Source organism: Protomyctophum bolini (genome assembly GCF_963924005.1).
Source record: "Protomyctophum bolini genome assembly, chromosome: 3".
In the NCBI taxonomy this organism is placed as follows: Eukaryota; Metazoa; Chordata; class Actinopteri; order Myctophiformes; family Myctophidae; genus Protomyctophum; species Protomyctophum bolini.
Window position 1 is genome coordinate 26,028,366 of NC_137864.1, and position 12,619 is coordinate 26,040,984.

The 12,619-nt window shown below is 44.5% G+C and overlaps 1 protein-coding gene across 4 annotated transcripts in view; it reads right to left on the reverse strand.

The window, feature by feature from the left end:
• The window catches only part of znf827 (zinc finger protein 827), a 111,539-nt gene that overhangs the window by 50,333 nt on the left and 48,587 nt on the right, over positions 1-12,619 (reverse strand). For 2 of the 4 annotated variants that reach the window (XM_080760365.1, XM_080760367.1), the window contains exon 5: positions 7,539-7,802. In XM_080760365.1, the coding sequence (XP_080616491.1) occupies positions 7,539-7,802 (264 nt within the window). Of the gene's footprint in view, positions 1-7,526; positions 7,803-12,619 lie in introns of all 4 variants that reach the window. The other 2 variants (XM_080760366.1, XM_080760364.1) reach the window with 1 other exon arrangement.

The window sequence follows — 12,619 nt, forward strand, 5'->3', positions numbered from 1 at the left end:
GAAGAAAGCACAAGAGATTAGATAAAGACATAGAGAATGAGAGAGAGGGGGGGGGAGAAAAGGAGATAGAAGAGAGAACGAAAGTCATCGTGTACTGTACTTGACTTAACTGAGACATGGAGAGTGTGAGAGAGATGGAGTTGGGGAGAGAGAGAGAGAGAGAGAGAGGTGGAGGGAGAGAGAGAGAGAGGTGGAGGAGAGAGAGAGAGAGAGAGAGAGAGGTGGAGGGAGAGAGAGAGAGAGAGAGAGAGAGAGAGAGAGGTGGAGGGAGAGAGAGAGAGAGAGGTGGAGGGAGAGAGAGAGAGAGAGGTGGAGGGAGAGAGAGAGAGGTGGAGGGAGAGAGAGAGAGAGAGAGAGAGAGAGAGAGAGAGAGAGAGAGAGAGAGAGAGAGAGAGAGGTGGAGGGAGAGAGAGAGAGAGAGAGAGAGAGAGAGAGAGAGAGAGAGAGAGAGAGAGAGAGAGAGAGAGAGAGAGAGAGAGGTGGAGGGAGCACAGAGGGAGGGCGGTGGTAAGGGAGGTCATGGTGAGGGCACATAGAGAGGGCATGGTGAGGGCACCAGTCAGAGCTGTGGAGCTTTAGATAAAGTGATTGAGGCGTTGTGCCAGAGAGCTGTCTGCCTCGAGCAGCCTCACATACGTGTTGCATTCTGGGAATTTTCCCTCATGTCTGGTGAGGTTATGGATAAATTATCAGCTTTAGACGCACCAAATGGTTTTGCTCTTTGGATGCGTTTGTTGTGTGTGTGGGTGCATAAACGTGTATGTGTTTCGGGAACATGAGCAATTGTGAAAGCACGTGTGAATCATTTCACCCAAAGGACTCGTCTCGGCACCCACTATCCCCTTTTTCTTCCATACGGTATTTCCCTTCAATCACAGGCTCTCTAAGTAATTAGCCAGGGTGACAACCACTGACTGCACAAATGACTGTCAAGCATATATGTGTGTGCGCACGTGCATGCGTGTGCCTGTGCATGCTATGAGGCTGGGGGTATGTAATGAGTAAGTGTAACCAGTCCAAAGTGTGAGATCACACCCACAGAACATGTGGGCATGGCAGCAGTACAGCTGTACAATTAAATGTGTATTTTTACTGTCTTTGTTTCACTGAGGCTTCTATAGTTAAAGACAAAGTCAACTAATTCAATTGACTTTAGTTCCAGAGTCATTGAGGCCAACAAGTGTCCAGTAAAATAACTGGGATAATAGGTTCAGCCATAATGGTGGGAATGGTGAGAACCTTGTATATTAAAGCCTTTTATGGGTTTCCTTTCTCATCTGCACTTATTTTATGTCTTTTTAATAATGTTACCTTTTGTTGTGAATGTTTGAACTGTGTGCATAATTAAAACTATAACTAAATAAAACTAAAGCCATAATGGTGCAGGTCCAGTGCAGTGCAGCATGTTCTATCTTACCTATAGAGAGGCTAGATGAGTGTCGAGTGGGTAGGTGGAAGGCATGGCTGTCACCAACACTCTGGCCAGCCTGGTGTAGCCGACACGCACGCATGCACACGCACGCATGCACACGCACACACGCACACACACACACACACACACACACACACACACACACACATCCCAACACCCACCCTACCTCACGTTACTTACTGTATTACACACTCTCCCACCGCTAGCCGTCTCTGTGTGGTGCCATGTACCTCCCTGGCCCTACAACACCAATGCCCATCTGGCCCGGGTCTGCTAGTGCTCAACTAGCTGCCGGCACCGGGGACTCTTTAGCTGGGCATAATTAGCCCCCAGACGCCAGGCAGCCTGGCTTTAAACAACACAGATGTGGGGGAGGTACTGCGACTACTGGTGGAAACGCGGCCACTCGCCACCAGCACACACCAGGTCATACGCGGGTATGGGAGGGAGGGAGGGAGGGAGAGAGGGGGAGAGAGAGAGAAAGAAAGATGAAGGGATAGAAGAGGGAAAGAAGAGGAGCAGAAAGAGTAGCTGGAGAGGAGATGGGAGGTAGAGGAGTGAGAGACAGAAAGGAGAAGGAGTGGGGGGGCGGGGGGAGTGGGGTGGAAGGAGAAGTGACCTAGTTAGAGAGATGATGCAAGTCGTGTTACAGCACAACAGACCATAATGATGACAACCCAGTACCGCTGCTGCTGACTGGCCAATGAATGGTGGGGGAATTCAATTAAGGCTCCATGTCTTATTGGCTATGCTGGTTAGGAGAGGAATGAGGAGACAGGCATTTACATTCACAGTCAAACAGCCGCGGTGGCTAATCTGTACGCAATCCCATTTCCTTATTTGCGTCCTCCTGACTGCGTTACACTGCACTGGAGTCGAGCTTTGTCAGCACGGGCGGGGGTACGGGGGCTCAGGGAAGGGTTACAGTTGAGACGGTCTTGAACCAAGACCTTGTGGCCGTCGAAACGCGTCGTGCGTGACCGCATGACAGCACTGACCTTCCTCGTAGCTACACCCCCCACCTCCCTCTCTCTCGCTTTCCTTTTCTCCTTCTCTAAAAAAACCCACCCCACTCTCTCTCCTCCTGCCCTCCTCCCCTCCCCTCCCGAGGTCATGTGAGGGTCTAGTCTCGGTGTCAGAGCTGTCACTCCAGACGGCCCTTCTCCATCCTACAAGCCGCCCCCGCTGTTGCCATGGCGATGGACGGCTCTGCGCTCCGAGGGCTGTGAGGGGGCAGAGAGACACAGAGAGAGAGAGAGAGAGAGAGAAGAGAAAGGTAACGAGGGAAAGAGGGAGCCAGTGGAATGAGATGGAGAGGAGACGAGCGCTGCGGCATCTTGTGCCTAACCCAGGTCAGAGGAGACGAGAGGAGAGCAGGATAAACGCTGAAGATAGCCATGCTGCTTAAGGACAGAAACAGGAGGATAGAACGGATAATGTTAGAACTGCAGGAAGTTCAGAGAGAGAGAGAGAGAGAGAGAGAGAGAGGGACGGAGGGAGGGGAAAGAAAGAGAGATAGAGGGTGATGAAACAAAGAACAAAGGCGAGAGCAGCACATTGGAGGAATCACTAGGATGCATGTGTGTGCGTGCACACTCATGTGTGTGCGTGCACACATACACACACCCCCAATATCTAATTTTCCCTTTCTCTGTTGCTTACAAGCACCAAATCTAATCTCGCTCTCACACACACAAGCAGCCAGCCACAGACACACAAATATGCCCATGCACGCGAGTCAGACATAAACCCACACAGGTCCGCATGTATCACACACGTGCACGCACGCAGACATGCACACACACGCACGCAGACATGCACACACACACACGCACACGCACACACACACACACACACACACACACACACACACACACACACAGGGGGAACGTGACCTGGGGGCAGGCAGCAGAGCAGCACACGTGTAGTACCGCAGCGCTCACAGCCAGCATGACTCACTCCAACACCAGCCTTACAGCCAGAACAATGGCAGCTGGTGTGTGATGTGTGTGTCCATCTCACACACACACACACACGCACGCACGCACTATATAGTGTATCTCCGATACACACACACATCGCAGAGACGTGATTTGAACCCATGCAAAGTGCCTTCCCCCTTACACTCACGTCACACGTTTGCTGATACAGGATGGGGGATGAAGTATACTGGTGTATACTGGTGTTTTGAACACACATGGACACTGCCTACACACTCCTACTGCTTTATTAACCTGTGAACAAAGCGTTCTGTGTTTTTGGTCCATTCAAATATAAAGCCACACACAATGACCTGTGTATGTGCAGTGCACATTGTGCACATGATGCCATTATGCACTAGTGTGCTTTAGTTTGACTGGGGGGGGGGTGAGCCAAATATGTGGCCTATAGATCTAATTTAACATATGAGACCAATATTTATTTGATTGCATTATAGACAAAGTAGTCTCATGCAATATGCTCCCGTCACATCTGAAATACAAATATATAACTTGTTTTTTCTTTGTGCAGAACAATTACTCGTATATGACCACACATCATTCTGTACCCCATATATCCAGCCATATAGAGTAAAACAATGCTTTCCCCCCCTGATGATCATGTAGTGGCTATTTCTATTTGTACAATCTGATACATACTTGAGCAAATTATGCACTTGATAGGGTGAGGGACCCACTTCAGCAGCCCACACTGGACAAACACCTCCAACAAACGCACTCGAACGAGACACGGCACTTGATCGTGTTTTGGGTGGGACTAAAAATAAGCAGCTAAACTTTCATTAGCAGCAACACGAGGTGAAGAGTAATTGGGACCAAAAAAACGGAACAAAAACAGAGCACAATTGTGGTACAAAGGCAGATGCAGCGTGATGGAACATGTGTGAAAACACATAATTGCAGTTTCCACGTAATCGTCAAATACTTGCACACCTGAAATATTTACTATCGTTTTATTTAATAACACTGTGAACTGTCAATGTACTGCTGTTTGTCGAAACACTTAAGCTGACTGTGATCACAATAATATCCAACAATATGATCATCATCATTTTAGCCATATACGCTGCGAAAACAAAAGGGCCTGCTGAGACTTTAATTCATCCATTTGGTTATATTAACACAACACTGAATAGATAAATTAACACTTTAAAGTGTACAACCACTGACCAAACAGACTGAGTGAATAGACCGTCTCTACAGTACATAAAGGACGGTCTATTCACTCAGTCTGTTTGGAAGTCATCAAGACCCTCTTTGACTTCACATACATGTTATTGTTTATCCACTACATTGTAGCGAAAATAGCTGACCTACAAGCTCACAACGTATTGAATTCTGATGTGCTGTGAACTTGTAGACCTTTTTTATTTTTGTAACTATTTCATGTGCCCAAAATAGTGACACCAGGGTTAATGTGGTTATGTGGCAGGGGGGCCTTCGAAAATAACACAACGCGATGTTTCCTTATCTGTGGAGACGAGGTGGGGAGGGTGGGATGAGGTTGTACAGTAGGTGCAATGTAGCGCATGGATACACCTTGATCGATGGCTTTGTTTTGGAGTGGGATTTCGCAGGAGAAACGAAGACTATCGACTGCACAACATAAAAATAAGGCGAAGAATTGACCCTGAGCCTACCGGTGGCCCTCCTTCACCACAGCTTAGATAGAGAGAGGGAGAGAGAGACCAGAGAGAGAGAGAGAGATGAGATAGAGGGATGGATGGAGAGAAAATGAAGAGCTGAGAGGAGGGTGACCCGTGTATCGCCACACTGGGGACACAAAATATTTTCCGGCCAAAAGATTGTGCAGCTGAGACCAGAGACAAAGCAAAGACCATTTCCACAAGATGAGCTTCTTCTGCAGACAGCCTCTGTTCACCTTTAACAACAACTACATTTATGGATTCTTCTTTGAGATGAGAGCCAGGGTTGCAAAACACAATCCTTTTATCGTGCTCCACAGCGTGACCTTTGACCCGCACCCTCTGAGCTCCTATTGGCTGATGTGAGACACCCGGAGTGAGTCCCCATTCAGCAGCACAACAAATAAAAGTGCATAAAGTGCCCGACCTGAGCCCACACACACACACACACACACGGCGAAAAACATTATGATTGATGAACATTTCACATTATTATATTGTTGTCAACAATATCACGCTTATCATTCTGCTGTGGAGTTTAGGTTGTGGGCTGTGTAAATGTTTTTTTTTTTTTAGAGGTGTATCACCATCAATACGGATTAAATTTAAAGCGCATTTCCAGATTTAGAGGGGATTACTAGGCTGCTAGGAGGCAGAATGGTTTGTGACTGGTTGATGCCTGGGTCAGCCTGAGGTTTGTGGGGCTGATTTGAATATGTTGTTCTACCAGCCCTGTGTGCTTGGTGAAGTGGACAGCTGGAAAATGGAAATTCCATGGAAGTTCACTTCAAGGATCTGAATTTTGGAACCATTTCTGGACAATGGTTTATAAAGAATCCATCTAGAGCAGGTTAAAGTGCCATGCTGAATTCAACATAAAGTACATCAGTCAGTGTCTATTCACAGTTTCGGTCCGATATCGTACATAAACATATTAGACCATTTTCCCATTCATGTCTTTATTTTTAGATATTTGCATTTTCACTTTAAATAGGGTAATTAGTCGCTCATTAAAACCCTGCACGGGGCCAAAAGTCCAGCCCGGTCCTGCTAAAGCCTGACATGGTTCTGCAATATAATCAGCCTGAGTCCGACACCAAATGAATGTAATCTCTCTCTGCCCAGTCTGCTGTGCCTCTCTCTGATGTGCGCAGCTCAACTCTATGATGTGTGCTCACTCACACTGATCCACGCAGACACAGAATATGTCCCAAACCCGGGGAAAACTTGTGATGATAAACTTGTGATGATAAACCAGGAGGTAAACTTGTGACGATAACGTGCTACCGAAAAAAGCTCATATTATTAATACCGTGTTCCTGCCCTACTGTCCCTTACATTAACTGTTTATTTTGCGTTGAGGTTGAGGAGCGCTGTGTGTGCATCGCCAAGAAAACACATCTCGCCCCAAGTGAAGCCTGACATATACTTCGCCGTACGATGTCCTGAATATAGCTGATCTGCAAGCTCATATAACATGTTGCGTCCGTGACACGTTGTGAGCTTGTTACACAACGCTTGCTTGCTATTTTCAGCATACGGAAACTTGCAGGCCGTTTTCAAGGAGTGTTTTTCGCACAAAACGAATGCTTGGAATGGATTCAGAATCATGAAAAAACCCTAGTTTGACATGTCACAATTGTCACATGCTACATGATGGAATTTGGAAAATGTTGCCTTATATTGGTTGTCTATAGTGTGGTATACAAAAATGGCCATAACTTTAAAAAAAAAATGCGTTAAAGAACCACCATTCTTCTGTGCGTTAGAATCTGATCTCAGGTCAGAATGGGTTAACTACCAAATGAATAGAAAAAACACAAATAAAAAGTATGGCATGACATCACAGATCCTGGCTCCCCGTCTATTACCGGTACCTATCACAAGCAAAGCTCATTTTTCATACCATACGGAAATGAATGAAAGCCAAAGGCTTCCTTCAAAATCAAACAAACCACAATATGCTTTGTAAAATGTTTGGCAGTAATGTAAAGTATACAGAGAGCTGTAGTCAATGGAATAAACACGTCACACTGCTGGCATGGTCCTTAATTTAATGTAATGTATGACAGGCGAAGCCGACAACCATGATGAGCCTATCAATCATTAAGATGCATGTCTGTGCATCTGTATGGTCAATCCCACCAGATCTTTCTACATGTGTCACATATACACGGTCATCCTCTCTGCTTTCCTAGGAGTGTACTAATCAATCTACTTTAATAAGAGCAACTACAATATAAGCAAAGATCACACAATGATTAATAAGTTCAGTAATAGCCAGTGATATACTTCAAATTCTTGTCAGCTTTTGTATGATTTGTATGTCTAGGTGTCAAACTCAATTCTCTCGAAATATATGGAACGGAAGATTTATTTCAAATGCTGGATAAGGTAATGAAACTCTTCATATGCGTGATGTACTGCACACAGTATAGGTCAACATACCGAATGTCCTACCTGACAGTTTTATCAGCAGCTCCGAGGCCACTTTGATATTGATGTCCTGGTCCAGCAGGCTGTTCTTGGCCCTGGGGCTTCCCTCCCGCGGTTTGAGGGGCACCTTTAGGCGCTCGGTGGGCCCATCCTGACAGAAGGTAGCAGGGAAGCTTGGCTGTCCCGGGCCCTGGGACTGGGAGGCGGGCCTGGGGCTCAGGGCCTCCTCAGCCTGGGGCTCCTCCTTCAGGTGGAACGGAGACTTGAGAGCCTCTCTCTGGTTGGCCGCTGAAAAGAGAGATGGAGATGTGGTTAAAGGGATGAAGAGAACCATGTGCTGTAGGAGCCTTTTGTTTTGTGTATTAGATTGCACAAAACACAAGTGTGCCTGCAAATCATACATATATGATATACAATCATGGTCACTCTATCGTTTATAAAAAATAAATCAACACAATTGAGCGTAACTGTTGACCCTGAAAAAGCAAAAGCATGTGCGCACCATTCAGCCTTTAACTACAATGGAGAGCTGTACATATTTGGTCACTTCAATGATCTGTGGTAGTACAATCCAGAGACTTTATCCTGGAAGGAGGTTAAACCCAAGGGGAACGGCCCCTTAACGATGTATGATGGCTGCTGTTGCATTGTGGGAGATCGTATCATCCTCTTTGGAGGATAAAGTGATGACATGTTTATCTTAAACTTGAGTCCTAGTCTGAAGACATTATGCAAGCAAGCAGTTATTCAGTACGGTCTGGATCAGTCTGAACTCCCACACAACATCAGGTGGGAACTGGAAGCCATGACAAAATAAAAACTAAGCTACAATAAGTTACAATTTCATCAAAGGATAAAAAAAACTGCATGTAAAGAACATGTTAGGGAGGGACTAGTGGAGAAGAGATCCAGTAGAACTAAAAGACAAGTCAGTTTGGTTGCACTTGGGTGGTTCCAAACAGAAAAGTCCTATCTGATTGACAGCCCATACATCCAAACAGAAAAGTCCTATCTGATTGACAGCCCATACATCCAGACAGAAAAGTCCTATCTGATTGACAGCCCATACATCCAAACAGAAAAGTCCTATCTGATTGACAGCCCATACATCCAAACAGAAAAGTCCTATCTGATTGACAGCCCATACATCCAGACAGAAAAGTCCCGTCTGATCCTCTCAGATCCCCCTGACCTCTGGTGTCCTACAAGGATAAATCCTGGGCCCATTATTATTCTCCAGTTACATGCTCTCACTTGGCAATATTATACGAAAAATAAAAAAATCAACTTTCATTGTTACGCAGATGATTCTCAGTTATACATCCCCCTCAAACCTGGCAGCTCATATAATTCATATCCCAGATCCTCACTTGTCTGTCGGACATCAAGTGCTCGATGTCCCAGAACTTCCTCCATCTTAATGATTCTAAATCCTCCTCTTTGGCCCTCCAAATTCCATCCCCGCTTGGCAACCTGTCCAATAACGTAAAAGTGTAGCTTGTAATCTAGGCGTGATGTTTGACTCCAGTCTATCATTTAATCAGCAAGTGAAGATGGTACAATCCTGTTGTTTTTTCAACTCAGAAATATAGCAAAAATATAATCATATTCTGTTTCTGACCTTGAGAAGGTAATTCATGCTTTCATCACCTCACCTCACCTTCCCAATGGGAAGAAGTGTGCAAGATTAACCATGCATATTAAGGAATTATTATATTTTATGATACAGATTATGTAGTTCTCAAAGTGGGGTCCTTGACTGTGCCAAAATAATGAATGAATATAGCATCAAAATCAATTTAACCACTATAAATCTCGTCTTAGTGCTGTGAGCTTGTAGATCTGCTATTTTCAAATGAATAATTCAAATCTTACAATAGAGAACTATTTTTTATTATGACGAAAGTTTACACAAATCTTTTCTTCTAATGAGCAAAAATAATTAATAAACAATCAATGATAAAACGCAATAATGTCCAGGACATATTTCCACGGTGGTCCTCTTGTGGTGTTAAGTAATATGCCTTTGCCCTCCCCTAAAAGCTTGCACTCAGACTAATAATATTAGCTGGAGCATAAGACCATATTTCTGTGGTCATATTATGTCTTTGACCACAGAAATATGGTCTGGGCACTGTGCCTCTTAAAAATGATTTATTTGTAATGTTGTTGATCTCTGAGCTGAATTCAGGTCTACCGTTGCACATGTTTGTTCATTAAAGCATCTGCTAAATGCCTAAAAAGGTAAATATTAAGACGTAGTACTGGTAGAGGGTTTGCATAGGGGAGGCAGAAGGGCAGGAGATAGAGGGGCCAGAAATGGGTCACGGCTAAGACGGGATGAAATTGGTTTGACATTTTGAGAACTCTGTCAACTCTGAAGACGCCGTGGAGAAGAACGTGGCTTAAATAATGTTTGGGTTTGTGTAATAACTGTTTAATTCAACACAGCAATAACAACGGCCCCGTGGAAACCATGGAACCGCTCTAGATCCTTTCAAGCTCAAAATCTCATGCAGTGTGTTTCTTAACCCTGCATGCAGCACAGGGCGAGAGATGTTTTTGAGTTCAATAGACCAGCAAGGGGGAATTAGTATTGATCTTCCTTGTGCATCTGATTACAATACAAATCCTTAACAAATGGTAATTGACAAGAAAACAACGTGCATTGTCCAACTTTGACCAAATGAGCTATTCTTTCCGAGCTATATTTGAGTGACTGATTGTCAAGAATTGTGAGCGCTGGAGCTAGAGAACTACAATGGGGTTGTTTCCCACAGGTCCAGCGAGACCCAACGCAAATGTTGCAGGTTTGGGATAATTTTATTTTATGGTGTGTAGGAGCAGGCACTCATCATCATCATCGTGGGATGAGCGCAGGATCAAAAACGAATTTAATCAAACTAGTATTTATGCACAAGATTATAAATTACATTAGCTTAATATCATACAGGTATGTCTAAAATGACTATTAATGTTTATGACAAGTCAAATTTAAAACATATCTCTGCTAGACCCATCCGATGAGCAGTGAATATGATATTACATCAGGATCTCCAAAAGTAACACAGAAAACACTGGATTTGAGGTCCCTGCTCACAGAGACATGTGAACACGCAATTACAATGATGTAGATTTCATTGCACTAAATATGAGGCCTCTCAACATTGTAAAGGGTGTGGAATTTACGCAGCTACATTGGGCTACATTGTTCACAACCGAGACACGGTTATACACACATGAATGGCAAAATATGATAAAACAAGAGGTAATTATGGAGCAAATTAAATTAAGTTCCACAAACCGACATCTGAACATCACAGAAAATGGAAGCTTTACATGACATGTCAATGACAGTTGCTGCTCATTTAATCACTGATGACTGGCGACTTGAGTCACATGCATTCTGGAAATGAAAGAGACGACCGAGAGTAACACTGTGGAAAACGTCTCAATGAAATCATGGACATTCCAGGAGGGAGGTGGGAGGCTGTCGTGCACGATAAAGCTTCAAACATGATTCTCTGTTTGAACGTCAATGATGATCCATCTTGGGGAAGAGTATGAGGGGCTCATTGTGCTGGGCACACTCTGCAAATGTACACTACAGTATATTAACGCTGCCCTAAAAGAGTACCGGTCTGTGGTACCAAAGCAGCTGCTAGACTGCTGGTCGACCATTTAAAAAAAAAAGTGTCAAGGCCACTGCAGCACTTGTATAGAAAAGCAACTCCTACAGAAAGCGATTGACCACAAACTAACCCAAGATCAAATCACGGGAACTGCACGCTCCACATGCTGGAGAATTGCAGGGGGACATGCTTTAAGTTCATCTCAGAATGAGTATTGTCAAGAAATGAATGCTTCATAGTCTGTCTCTCGATGATAACCAAATATGAAAATATGGCATGTGCAAAAGGATGACAGCGCAGCCACCAAAGCATTGAAGGTGAAGCTGCAGGGTTTGACAGGAGATGGGAGCTACTTGGGAGCTACTTTCAAAGCAGTATCTGTGTGCAAGCCCAGCCGCAGTACTTGTCATGTCTAAAAAATACAATTGTTGGAGGACAGCAAATGTGACGAGTCATATGAAAGGGTGGCAAATCTGGCTCAGTCAGGACAATGTGCAGGATCCAATGCAAAAGAAAACAGAACAACAACAACAAGAAGAGGGACCAATTCAGAGTGAAATGAAGACATACTTGCTTGATCAAACAAAAGTTGACACTTCTATTTTGAAAGAAAACCCGGCGCTGATTGTGTTAACGTCAGCTATACCTTTGGCACAGATGTAGAAATAATAGATAGGTGCGTTCACAGACACCTACTTTGCTGAAACAGCCTTCAGTTTTAAATAAAGGCACACAGCATTGCTAGGAATATAAATGTCTGCTCTACATACCGAATCATATGGCATTTGTGTGGGATGGGAGCGGACAGATTTCAATAGAAAACAGTGTTGTTGTTTGGAGTGATTAGAATCTCTGCGGGAATGGTCAGAAAGCATGCGTTAGCAGACGTGCAACATTTTAATCATTTCCAAGCACTGCTTTCAAAGAGGCACTGGCACAATGTTGAATTTGATACCACACTAGCCAAGGTTCACATGACGCCTGTACTTCACCAGTGGCGGGATTGGCGGGTGCAGCCGGGATCACTGTGTTTCCCCCCGGCTTTCATTTTTGAGCGGAATGCAAATGAAAAAAAAAAAGACCGGTACCGAGGTACAGAGGCTACTTTTCATTCAATACATTCTTAAAATGCACGTGACAACAGACAGGGCGGCGCCGGGGCACAGTTGAAGGTGGAAATACAAAGGGAAAACAAGGAAAAACTTGCCGACGATCGGACAAAAATGCTTTTTAGTGAACACGGAATGCACGGGTGCTAATAACCGACGCAGCAAAATTCTAACATCCGTGGCAGATTGGCGAGCGCTTTATATTTGAATTATGAATGTTTATTTAGACGTTTTGCTCTGTAAATGTAGCAGCCACGCAAAACAGGCTGAAGTTGCTGCTTGTTTCAGGCCTAATACTGTACCACACATACAGCACATGCTCCAGGGCTAATATTGTACCACACATACAGCACATGTTCCAGGC